Source organism: Sparus aurata, chromosome 19, assembly GCF_900880675.1.
Source record: "Sparus aurata chromosome 19, fSpaAur1.1, whole genome shotgun sequence".
NCBI lineage: Eukaryota > Metazoa > Chordata > Actinopteri > Spariformes > Sparidae > Sparus > Sparus aurata.
In genome coordinates this window covers 30,221,953-30,234,206 of record NC_044205.1, presented here as the reverse complement: position 1 = coordinate 30,234,206, position 12,254 = coordinate 30,221,953, and the positions used below count along the sequence as shown (strand labels likewise).

The following is a 12,254-nucleotide window of genomic DNA, read 5'->3' as shown; positions in this document are numbered from 1 at the left end:
AGAGTGTCAATCGGAAATCAATTAATCAGACTTTGGAATCTGTATCAGTACGAGGAATGATGACGACAGTTTAATATGTGATAAATAAATAACAGTATCAGTACTCATGATATTATTGATGATATCAGATTGGGCCCAAATCTAGCTGGATTTACAGGCAAAATATAAAGAATTAGCCTAAAAATTTTCACTGCTGTACAGGTTTTAGTTCAACATTAGAGGAAGAACATGGGGCATTTAGATTAAGTAGATCCAACTGGCTGAGGCTGACTGAAATATGTCATGTCATGTCATCGTCCATAACCGCTGCTGGAGCAAATCCCAGCCTCGTCTCAGAGCGAGGGCAGGGTACAAGTCGCCAGCTTATCGCAGGGCCCTCACTGATGAGCAACGTGGGGTTCAGTATCTCGCTCAAGGACACGTCGACAAGCAGCTCAGCCCAGCCCGGAGCTGGGATTTGAACCAGCGAACTTCTGATCACCGGCCGAGCTGCTCTACCCGCTGAGCTACAGCCGCCCCGACTGAAATATGTAGATTTGAGTTTTTCAGTGTTTCAGTTCTCAGCTGCGGTCAAAACTGCATGTTTCCATCCTTTCTTTACATATTTTGAGCCTTTGAACAGGAAAACATGAAACAGTGAATCTTCATCAGGTTAGCTTAAAGTGGAAACCATCTCTGATGACTGTTTCTGTCTGAGGGTCCAGGTTCATTACTGGATTACTTCATGAACTCTACTGAGGTCCTTCATGAACTCTACTGCCTTTCTTTACTCTTCTCCTCTAGTGTTGCAGCACTGACAAGTCCACAGTGCAGCATCTGGAAATCATTTTCAAGTCAGTTATGAGGAGAAACAGTCTCTTACTGTGTGGAGGAGGGTTCTGGTTCAGTACTGAGGTCTGGAGGTCGTCCTTCTTTGGACCCGCCACTCTTCAGAGTCAGACGGTCTGGAGACTCTGCTCCATCCTCCTCTTCCTCCACCTCTCTATGGCTCATGTTCTGGTCTGAAGTCAGTCTGAGAGGTGAAACATTAACAGTTATGACAAGCTCAGAACACAAGAGCAAAGAAACATCTGTTCAGGAGTCACCGACAACAGAACAGGAAGTCTCTCTCTCTCTCTCTCTCAGTAACAGCAGACAGTCTCGTGTTTTATTCCTTCAGTCGACAGGGAAATAATTAAATAACAGTAAAATAATAAAATGTTGTATGAGCACTCACCCTGCATTAGTTGTCATTTTTCTCCCTCAGCTTTGTTGAACAAAATGGAGTCTGTAAAATCTTTTTTAACCTTAAGTTTCATTATTCCCGCCCAGTTTTCATACGACTGGAGCAAATGTGGAACACCTCCTTCATCACTGGTCACGTGACTGTGTCTGTTTGTCTATTTGCTGCTAAAACAGATTTGCTTTTTATATACCAGGACTACTACTACAGGCTCAGGGAGGGCGGATGGATACAAAGGGATCAGTTTGGTTAATGGACTTCTGCTCCAGTCTACTGACCGTTTTACAACACCATTGTTTTGAACACATGTAAGTGTTCTTGCTTCTCCACTGAATGTGATGGTTTAACACAAGACAGTGTTGTTTGGATCAACTTCACAGCTGTAAATGAAAGGGTTGCGAGCTGTGACATGTGCAGAAAAGCTGTTCACTGCTGACATCACAAACTTGTTCAGACTCATTAGAAACAGCAGACGGAGCTGCAGCAGAGAAGAAGGGAGGAGGAATAAAGTCTTCAGTCCACTGAAACTTTATCTGAGTGAATTATGGTCATAAAACTGAAACATGTTGGATATTGTCAGTATATGAACCTTTTCATGTCTCTCAGAGACCACAGACCTTTTTAGTTTTAGTACACTCCTGATCAAAATTTTAAGACCAGTTGAAAAATTGCAAGAATTTACATTTTGCACTGTTGGATCTTAAAAAGGTTCTAAGTAGAGTTTCAAAATGCAAAAAGAAGACACAATAAAAAATTTGAGTAAGCAATTTATTGAAAACAACAATTAAACTGGAATAGGCTGTTCATCAGCTGATCAAAAGACCATAGCTAAAAAAAACAAAACCCTCCTGAAACAGAAACAAAAGTTTCAAAAAAGGACTCACTAATGAGTAGCTCCACCGTTCTTGTTGATCACTTCAAAAATTCGTTTTGGCATGCTTGATGCGAGTGTTTCCAGGTAAGGAGGCTAGTGGGAACGTTGCTCCAAGTGGTGATGATGGCTTCATGTAGGGCATCCACTGTCTGGAACTGATGACAATTTTTGTAGACTTCCCTTGCATCCATCCCCAAATGTTCTCAGTTGGATTTAGATCAGGGGAACACGCAGGATGGTCCAAAAGAGTGATGTTATTCCTCTGGAGTCCTTTGTCAGGTGGGCATTGTGAACTGCAGCGTTGTCCTGTTGAAAAACCCAGTCATTACCACACAGACGATGGCTCTCAGTCATGAGGGATGCCCTCTGCAACATCTCCACATAGCCAGCCGCCGTTTGACTCCCCTGCACAACCTGAAGCTCCATTGTTCCATTGAAGGAAAAAGCACCCCAGATCATGATGGCGCACCCTCCACTGTGCCGCGTAGAAAACATCTCAAGTGGGATCTCCTTGTCATGCCAGTAACGTTGGAAGCCATCAGGACCATCAAGGTTACATTTTTTCTCATCAGAGAATAAAACTTTCTCCCACCTTTCAATCTCCCATGTTTGGTACTCTCTTGCAAAGTCCAAATGGGCAATTTTGTGGCGTTGAAGGAGACGAGGCCTTTGAAGACGTTTTTTGTTCTAAAAGCCCTTCTCTCGCAGATGCCGTCTGATAGTTATTGGGCTGCAGTCTACACCAGTAACGGCCTTAATTTGGGACGAGGATCGTCCCGTGTCTTGAAGGACAGCCAATTGGATCCTCCGGCTCAGTCAAGTGGGTCTACCACTTGACTTTTTTGTTCCATAACCCTCAGGATCTTTTAAGAAATTCAAATTGACTGTCTTACTGCGTCCAACCTTAGCAGCGATGGCGCGTTGCGAGAGGCCTTGCTTATGCAGCTCAACAATCCGACCACGTTCAACGAGAGAAAGCTTTTTGGCTTTTGCCATCAGGAGATCATGACAGTGTGAATGCCTGACAGAAAATGACATTGAATCCACATTTTTGCGCAGATGTTGGCTTTTAAAGGCTGTGGTCTTAAACTTTTGATCAGCTGATGAACAGCCTATTTCAGTTTAACTGTTGTTTTCAATATATCATTTCTTCTTTTTGCATTTTGAAACTCTACTCAGAACCTTTTTAAGATCCAACAGTGCAAAATGTAAATTCTTGCAATTTTTCAACTGGTCTCAAAATTTTGATCAGGAGTGTATTTCACAGCAGTGATCCTCAGAGAGCCCAACACTTCTGTTATTTACCTTGAAGAACTCCAGTTTTTAGTTTTTTTATGATAGAAAGTATAGGTATTGGTGATATTGAGCTTGTATTACTTGGTATCGAAACTACTCAATACTCGATGATCGAAACTAATCATTCAGCCCTACCAGGCACCCGGGGGGTCGACACACTGTGACTCTTAGGGGGCTCGGTACAGAACAGTTCTCCTCTCATCAGTTCTGCTTGTAATTTTACGATCTTTCCCAACAATGTTTTATAATTTTGCTGGTTCTGGATTGTGAAGCTTTTAAGAACGGGTTTGCTCGCACCACTGTTGATTCAAATTGTGAAAATGGAGAAAATCTCAGGAGTCAAAACACACGACACTAACTCTGGTTTATAAAAAATGTTGGTCTTTAGCTCTTTAGCTTGGTCCTTAGCTCCGCCCCCAAAGTGTTGACAGTCCTCTGGAACCAGTTTAATGGCTGAGAACGACGACCTGGTTCCAGACTAGCCACTGGGTCAGAACCACTGCCTGCCGTCTTGTATGTGTTCTCTGTACCTCTGTGGAGCTGAAGCACAGGAGCTCTGGGTTTGGTAAGGCTTTATCTGCACCTCCTCCTCTTCCTTCCTCCCCCCCTCCTCCTCCTCCTCTCCTCCAGGACCATCCTGGATTCGCTGCCCTCCAGCCTGGAGCTCCATGTCTGAGGGAGGTGCACATCCACTCAGCCCAGGTTCAGAGCTGCCAGCCGGGGGAACATCAGCTCCTTGTTCCCTCTGTGAAACCTCGTCTGGAGGCTGAGAGTCAGGATCTGCCATCTGAGAGTGGAAACATCTTCAGCATTCACTGATTCAAATGTACAATGTCCTGCTGAGAGTCCCGGTCCTGCTGAGAGTCCTGCTGAGAGTCCCGGTCCTGTTGAGAGTCCTGGTCCTGTTGAGAGTCCAGGTCTTGCTGAGAGTCCCGGTCCTGCTGAGAGTCCTGGTCCTGTTGAGAGTCCAGGTCTTGCTGAGAGTCCCGGTCCTGCTGAGAGTCCCGGTCCTGCTGAGAGTCCCGGTCCTGCAGAGAGTTCTGGTCCTGCAGAGAGTTCTGGTCCTGCAGAGAGTCCTGGTCCTGCAGAGAGTTCTGGTCCTGCAGAGAGTTCTGGTCCTGCTGAGAGTCCCGGTCCTGCAGAGAGTTCCAATCCTGCAGAGAGTTCTGGTCCTGCAGAGAGTTCTGGTCCTGCAGAGAGTCCTGGTCCTGCTGAGAGTCCCGGTCCTGCAAGGAGTTCCAATCCTGCAGAGAGTCCCGGTCCTGCAGAGAGTTCCAATCCTGCAGAGAGTTCTGGTCCTGCAGAGAGTTCTGGTCCTGCAGAGAGTTCTGGTCCTGCTGAGAGTCCCGGTCCTGCAGAGAGTTCCAATCCTGCAGAGAGTTCTGGTCCTGCAGAGAGTTCTGGTCCTGCAGAGAGTCCTGGTCCTGCTGAGAGTTCTGGTCCTGCTGTCTGTAGACGAGTCACTGCTGAAACAAACTGAGCTCAGAGTCAGAGGGAGAGCGAGGTTCACACACAGTGTGAGAGAGAGAGATGCTGTGAGAGCAGGAAGTAAATCAAAACTGGCTCTGAGATTTTGACTGTTGCCACGGCGACTGGAGCTGCACGTGTCAGTGACTCTGCAACTAAACTCACAACAAAGAAAGCAGGATGATGGTGCGTCGACCGCTGCGACCAGCTGGAAGGTTTCAAGGGTTTTTTACACAACGTCAAATTAAAAAGCTGAGTGAAGATACTCGATAACTGAAGAGCACAAAGCAGCAGAAGAAAGCTTCTGTGGTTATTGAGACTGTTCATGTTGTTGTCAGAGGTTTGTGTTGTTGCTCATGAAGATGATTAGAAACAGCTGATAAAGTGGAAAAGCTGGTTTTCATTCAGTCAGTAATAAAGGTCATATAAAGTCTGTATGTGTCTCTACACTGTAAACCCGAACAGTACTACAAACTCATAACTATTGCCGGCAACTAAATCAAAGTGGGCTAATTAGTTCACCCGACACTGAAACATTAAGTATTCTTAACGAATAATATAATTTTGATTTCACAGGGCTTAGTATGTCTAAGTGAATACTGTCACTTAACTTGAAACGTCTAAGTTAACAAGCGTACGTGAGGGGACGTGACGTCTGACGTCACTACACCCAACTGTTCAGGGCACGTATCAAAAAAATTCAAGATGGCTGGACCTTAGCGAGGGATGCAACGGAGCGAAAAAAGGAGGAACAACATTCATATTCATCAAAAAACCTGCACAACAACGCACATTTTTTCATCGTGCGGTTGCAAAATTGTCTTATTATCTGTGTTTTGTGTTCCGGGGACCACGAGTTCAGGAACTGAAAGTTTCGCGCGCGAAGCGGTGAGTAACGTACTGTTACAAAAGTTCGGCAAAAGTTCAATACATATCGTTATCTTTTGTTGACAAAGTTAATACACAATCATTTACGCATTTTGCATCTTAAGCAACATTAAACTATTTGTGCTTTGTTATGTTATAGTACCATAGAGCGGTTGGATATGAGAAGTTCGTTATTCTGAGCAACAGTGTTGGTGATTATTTTGGTGAGTATTTGTTTATGTAAAAACACCATTTGGTTATGACGTTCATCATGATTTGGAAATAAATTACATTTGTTTATTCTCTCCCTGCAGGATTTGTGTGACCTCTTCTGCCCGCCCCAGTTCAAGGTAAATGGATTGGAAGTGCAAGTTGTGCTCTGTATCCTTGGACACACGTCCAAAGTTATTTAGGCATTATCAATTGCACCATAACCACTTCTCAAGAGTCAGCCCTCTACCACGTTTGTACAGTGACTGCATTTGTACTTTCCAGTCATTTAATGCAGTTAAAGCTCATTTGTCACGGTTTCATAGTGATACAGGCAGAATAAATGTGACTGATGGTTCACAGTCAGGAAGTGCATTTTTTACATGTCCCTTGTGTGGCACCAAGCAGATATTTTCTGAGGCATCACTATTTTCTCATTTAAGGAGTCATTTAAGAAATCATGAGGTGGTAGTATGCCCATACAGTAATTGCAGTTACAGTACAAATGCATACTCGTCCTTCAATGCACACAAAAGCCGAAACCATGCAGGCAGTTCAGATTTTGATATGAACATTGTGTGTTCAGAAAAGGATGGTACACCAGACACACCTGCTGGTGAAAATGTTGAGGAGGGACCTGCTCAGTGTGAGAGCACAGACACCTTTGACCCTGTTGAGGTAGAGAGTCAGTGTGACACAGACACTTTAAAAGCGCAGCTGCACCAAAGTTTAGCATCACTATTCTTAAAGATGAAAACAATTCTTCATGTGTCTGAACCGGCGACTCAGGACATAGTGGAGCATCTGACACAAATATTTTCCCTGTCCCAGCCTCTAGTCAAACAATCTCTTAGAGAAGTCTTAGAACATCATGACATCTCTGTCAGTGAAAATACTCTAGATGACATAGTTACTGCTGTTCTGGAAAGCAACATTCTTGTAAATGCCACAGCTAAAGGTAGAGAGTTATCTTCAACTAAAAGAAGGAAAACATTTGTTGAGAAAAACTACCCTGTGGTGAAGCCTGTAGAGTATGTGCTGGAGCCAGGACACACAGCAGTCTATGTTCCTATTCTTGACATGATTCAGAAAATGTTTAAACATACAGACATTCTGGACAAAATTCTAGAAACAAAGATGTCACAGGAAGGTCATTTCATGAGCCACAAAGATGGCTCATACTATAAGGAGAATGAATTATTCTCTTTCTCAGATGATCTAAAGCTACCACTCATTTTGTACATCGATGATCTTGAAATAGCAAACCCACTTGGAACATCATGTAAGATCCATAAACTATGTTCAGTCTACTGGGTATTTGCTGATCTGCCTAGTAAATACAGATCATCATTGCATGTACTTCAGTTAGCAGCATTATGTAAGGTGTCTGACATTCAGCGGGTTGGATATGAAAGATTGTTTGGTCCTCTGTTACGAGACATCCAAACTCTTGAGCAAGATGGTGTTTTTATTGAGTCCATTGGTAAAGCCGTAAAGGGAACAGTCTTGTGTGTCGTGGCTGATAATCTTGCAGCTCATGCATTAGCAGGATTTACAAAGTGTTTCAGAGCTCAGTATATGTGTAGATTCTGCACAGCTACCAAAGACCAAATTCAGGCTCATGATGTTGGGAGTGGAGAATTCAGTGTGCGGACAAAAGCCAGTCATGATGTTGATGTTGATGCTGCACTGCATGGGGTTATTCAGAGTGGTGTTCAGGGAGTCTGTGTTCTGAGGCAGGATCTACAGTATTTTCATACAGTCACAGGCTTCCCACCAGATATCCTGCACGATCTTCTTGAGGGCATTGTGCCCGTAGAGCTGGCCCTGTGTATTGGGAAAATGATCCATCATAAATACTTCACTCTGGAGTATTTAAACAGAAAAATTGCCTCATTCCCATACATGCACACAGACAAGGTTGACAGACCTCGGCCTATCCCAAAGACCTTCACTGTGAAGAAAACGATTGGTGGCAATGGCCATGAAAATGCTACTTTGCTCAGACTACTTCCATTGATCACTGGTAGTAAAGTTCCAGAAGAGGATGGAGCATGGAGTGTACTCATGGATTTGAAAGAGATAGTAGAGCTGATGATTTGCCCAGTGTTTACAGATGAATCCATTCAGTACTTGCAAATGAAGATACAGGATCATAGACACATGCTGCAGGAAGTTTTTCCTGATTTCACACTTAGACCAAAGCATCACTACACTGAGCATTACGCTGACCTCATATGTTGTTTTGGACCTCTTGTCCACTTTTGGACGATGAGATTTGAGGGAAAACACCGCTTTTTCAAGCGTGTAGTACATGACACACAAAACTTCAAGAATGTTTTAAAAACACTAGCAAACAGACACCAACACATGATAGCATACTCTCTCAGTGCCCCATCCTTCTTCAAACCTCACCAGCAGACATCAAGCGTCTCGTCTGTGATGGTATCAGGGCTTCCTGATGTTGCAAATGCATATGTCGAACACATGACAGACAGCAGCATGATTTACAGCACATCAGTTGTCAATGTTGATGGAACTGATTATGGCGTGGAGATGTTTGTGTCTGTGGGACAGGAGGGAGGATTGCCTAAGTTCAGCAAAATTGAACAGATTCTCCTTGTCGATAACCAGATTGTCTTTCTTTGCAAGACACACACATCATATTACATTGAACATCTGAGATCTTATGAACTTTCACCAGGGAACTTGACTGTCCACCTTTTAAAAGAGCTCAATGACACATTGCCTCTCTCTGCATACAGAACAGATGGAAGACTGCTCTTAACACCAAAACGGTTCATATTGATACACTGAAATTCCAGCTCATTTAAGGTAAATGGCTAATAACTTTGTTCAAAGATGATTCTTAATCACACTCAAACTAACCATTTACTGTTTTGTTTTTTTTTTTTTGTTACAGTACGTCAACACATCAAGATATGGCTGCTCCGCAGAAATTTGTGCTCCGTGTATGTGTTGCAACAGATCTTGCCATGAAGCTCATTCTAACCGAGCGACCACAGTCAGTAGAAGAGCTCAAGAATGTAATGCAAGAGAAGTTTAAGCCAAGGCTGGACTGTGACTTTACCCTTCAATATGAGGATCCTGACTTCGATGGACAGCTCAGTGTTCTTATGGATATTCAGGAGCTCCCTGAAAAAGGAACACTGAAAGTGGTGAGATCTGAAAGTGATGTATCCTCTACTGGAAGCTCCGACACAGACATACTCCCACATGTACCTTTAAGACAGCGTCAGAAAAATTGGCCAGATTGTTTCCATGTGCCAACTTTTTCTTATGAAGTTGAGCATGTATGCGCACAGGGAAATGCTGCCTTTGAAAGTTCTGGGAAGACACTGAAATTAACAAGAGCCCAAAAACACAATATCCTGGAAAACATGGCTGAAGCAATGTACAACTTCAAGCCATATCCACATGACAAGAAAGTGGGTATGGCTGCTGAAGCTCTAATAGCAGCTCATCCATGCCTCAGAGAACATGGGAGTAAGAATGGATGGTATGGATGGAAGGTGGCCTTGAAATTCAAGATGGGGAATTTTCGCACTAAGTTGGCCAGATCTGGTTGTGCAGAGGTCTCCATCAATGCAGGCAAGAGGAGCCGAACCAACCCTGACAATGATCATCCTCATTACAACATCAAAAGAGCCAGAAGAGCCGAGGTGAATTACCTGCCCAACTTCCCCATGGGAGAAAATGAGGCAACCTTGGAGGAAATGAGAGTACAAATCATACAAGAGACTGAAAAGACTGAGAGAGACCAGATACTGATAGAAAAGCTCATGCACACAACCTTTGCCCTTCGCCGCCAACACATTGTTCAAGGAAGTCCACGGGTGTGGGAATTCCTGGAGAAGTGGCCGGCCTTGCGAATGCAGTCACAGGTAAATATATAGTATGTTTTAATTAGTAAAAGTTAATAAAAGTAATTGATATTTAACATTTCATGTAGAAAATATCTGACAACTCCACATTGTTTTTACACCTAAATATTTATATGTGTACAGGTATTTGCAGAGTTCCATCGAATTACAAATGTGAATCTATGCAACCAGTTTTACTGTGAACTTGACCGATACACACCAAAACTACATGCACTGTATCGCAGAAGTCTTCAAGGACTGGAAAGGGAGCAGAGGCACTGCGAGAGATGCTGACAATTTATGACTTGGAGGTAAGCCTTTCCATGGGGACAGTGCTGATCAGTGCTGACAGTGCTGATCATATAATGTGTTGTCATTACAGATTACAGATACCTTGATAGTATGAATCATAGATAGATTACTATTTTTAAAATAACTGAAGCATTACATTGTTATACCAGAGACACGGACTGGGTATGCTGGCAAAATATTTCTATAATGATTTTTTCTTTGTTCTCAATCTAGGAAGAACATGACATCAACATGCGATGCACTCTGGCTCTTCGTGCACTTCCAGTGTATCTCCGGGAGGATGACACTGAATTCTACAAAACCTGTAATGTAAGTATTAGGGTTTCAGACGAGTATTTGCCAGTCACACACAGCGCCCACCCCTCCCCTACACACATTGTCTCTGCAGCCAGAGCTGTGCTTCACTCTCGCACACACACAGTGACTGATCTCTCTGTGCTTGGCTTGACTCTAGCTCACGTTGCTGTCTTTAGTACTCCTTAGGTTTTCTTCAGTTCGCCTCCATCTCGGTTTCTATGGTATTTAAAATTACTTGTTAAGGAAGGAATAATACATTTTGGCTCTACAAACAAGGACTGTGTCACATCCTTCTGGATTGGTCGTTGTAATTGATTTTCTTGTGTTTTGCAGGGTGAAGATGATATGGAGACCACTGACACAAAGCTAGCGCTCCTCTCTGTGGTCCCTGACTCCACTGGTTCCATCATCTTCAGCCCTGAGAACATATCCATTGTGATAGAGGATGAAGTTGTTATGAGTGAGCTTCCCAGGTTGGCTGATGCATTTGTGGTGCTGCTTGGTTTAATATACGCATTACACTTGGATTATCCAAAGAAACTCACTCACACATTCACATTCATCCAGAAAGTGCTGATGTGTCTGGATGATAACAAACCAATGAAACCATGCCTACTCTCCCTGAAAAATGATTTGTTAAAGGAATAAACAAGCTGAAAAATGCATGCCTGCACTCAACAGGCATGCATAAATGTGATTCATGTCAGCAACGTTATTACAGCCATGTTGTTCTGTTGTTCATTCTTAGATGTGTCTGATATTATGTCTGTTAAAATGTTGAAAGCACTTTTGCGTATGCCCAGTGGGCTTTTTATAAGTTTAGAATGAGAGGTACATTTTTTGTTTTTTTTGTTGAACTGCCTCCTTGACCTCATTGATCAGTATGCCCTCATTGTTAATGGCAATTCAGTTATTTATTTATATTATATTTTATTTTATTCTGTTTTATTTTATTCTGTTTTATTTGGTATGTTTTTCATTTTACTCATTTGCACAAATTGAGATGTCTATGCTGCTACTTTTGAAAGATTTTTTATTATTATTATGAGAAAATACAGTGCAGAGAAGGGAAGGTTTGTTCATTCCCAGTGATTCAAATTAGGCTCTTGAAATATATGTAAAAAAATGTTTGACTCCAGGTGTTGCACTTAATTGTTATTCGACATTTCACAGTTTTATTAAGCCTGATATTTTGTTCTGAAAAGAAAAAAAATTAAAATGTAACAGTTGTTAATGCCTTTTTAAAAGGTAGGTTTTAAGGTGCTGTTTTATACCCTAATAAATTATTGGAATTCTGACAGGAACACTTTAGTCAAGAACCTTATTGCATGGATGATGTTTCTCTTGCACAATCATACATACATGGTTGCAGTTCTACAGTTACATGTACACAACTATATTTTTTGGCATGGCTCTGGGGGGCAGAACCTCTTCCATGAGCCATCATGGAACGACTTGAGTGGCGAGCAGCTGGACCCATGGTCCATAGCAGCTGTTTTGGTTTTCAGCATTATAAACTTACAAAACAGGGCGTCATTGTACATTTTAAGCTGGCAAGTGGTAAATATTTTAAGTTCATTAAGGTGTAATATTTTGAGTAGATACTATTAATATAATACATTTTGTTCAGTTAATTTTTTCAAGTCCATGTAATTTAGATTTTGTAAGTATCATTCAATCAAATAATTTAAGTATGAAGAAGACATAAATATTAAGTTAAGGAAATTTTAAAAAATTATATTGAATTTAGAATATACATTAAGTAAACTGAACACATATTTTTTAAGCATAGTATAACTCAAAAAATTTATCAGCATAACTTAAA

The 12,254-nt window shown here is 42.2% G+C and overlaps 2 protein-coding genes across 3 annotated transcripts in view; one reads left to right on the top strand and one right to left on the bottom strand.

Moving 5' to 3' along the window:
• LOC115569868 (uncharacterized) overlaps positions 1-12,254 on the bottom strand; it is a 207,558-nt gene that overhangs the window by 21,277 nt on the left and 174,027 nt on the right. The window contains 1 exon segment of the mRNA XM_030398062.1: positions 308-326. Within this exon segment, the coding sequence (XP_030253922.1) occupies positions 308-326 (19 nt within the window).
• LOC115569926 (uncharacterized) lies at positions 5,537-11,733 on the top strand. Of its 2 annotated transcripts, XM_030398160.1 has the most exons (8): positions 5,537-5,747; positions 5,887-5,950; positions 6,041-6,076; positions 8,702-8,771; positions 8,860-9,841; positions 10,066-10,131; positions 10,346-10,441; positions 10,763-11,733. In XM_030398160.1, the coding sequence occupies exons 5-8, from the start codon at positions 8,879-8,881 to the stop codon at positions 11,075-11,077; spliced, it is 1,440 nt and encodes a 479-aa protein (XP_030254020.1). In that variant the 5' UTR covers positions 5,537-5,747; positions 5,887-5,950; positions 6,041-6,076; positions 8,702-8,771; positions 8,860-8,878; the 3' UTR covers positions 11,078-11,733. The 2 variants fall into 2 exon arrangements, with proteins under 2 accessions (XP_030254020.1, XP_030254021.1); XM_030398161.1 differs by lacking the exon at positions 8,702-8,771.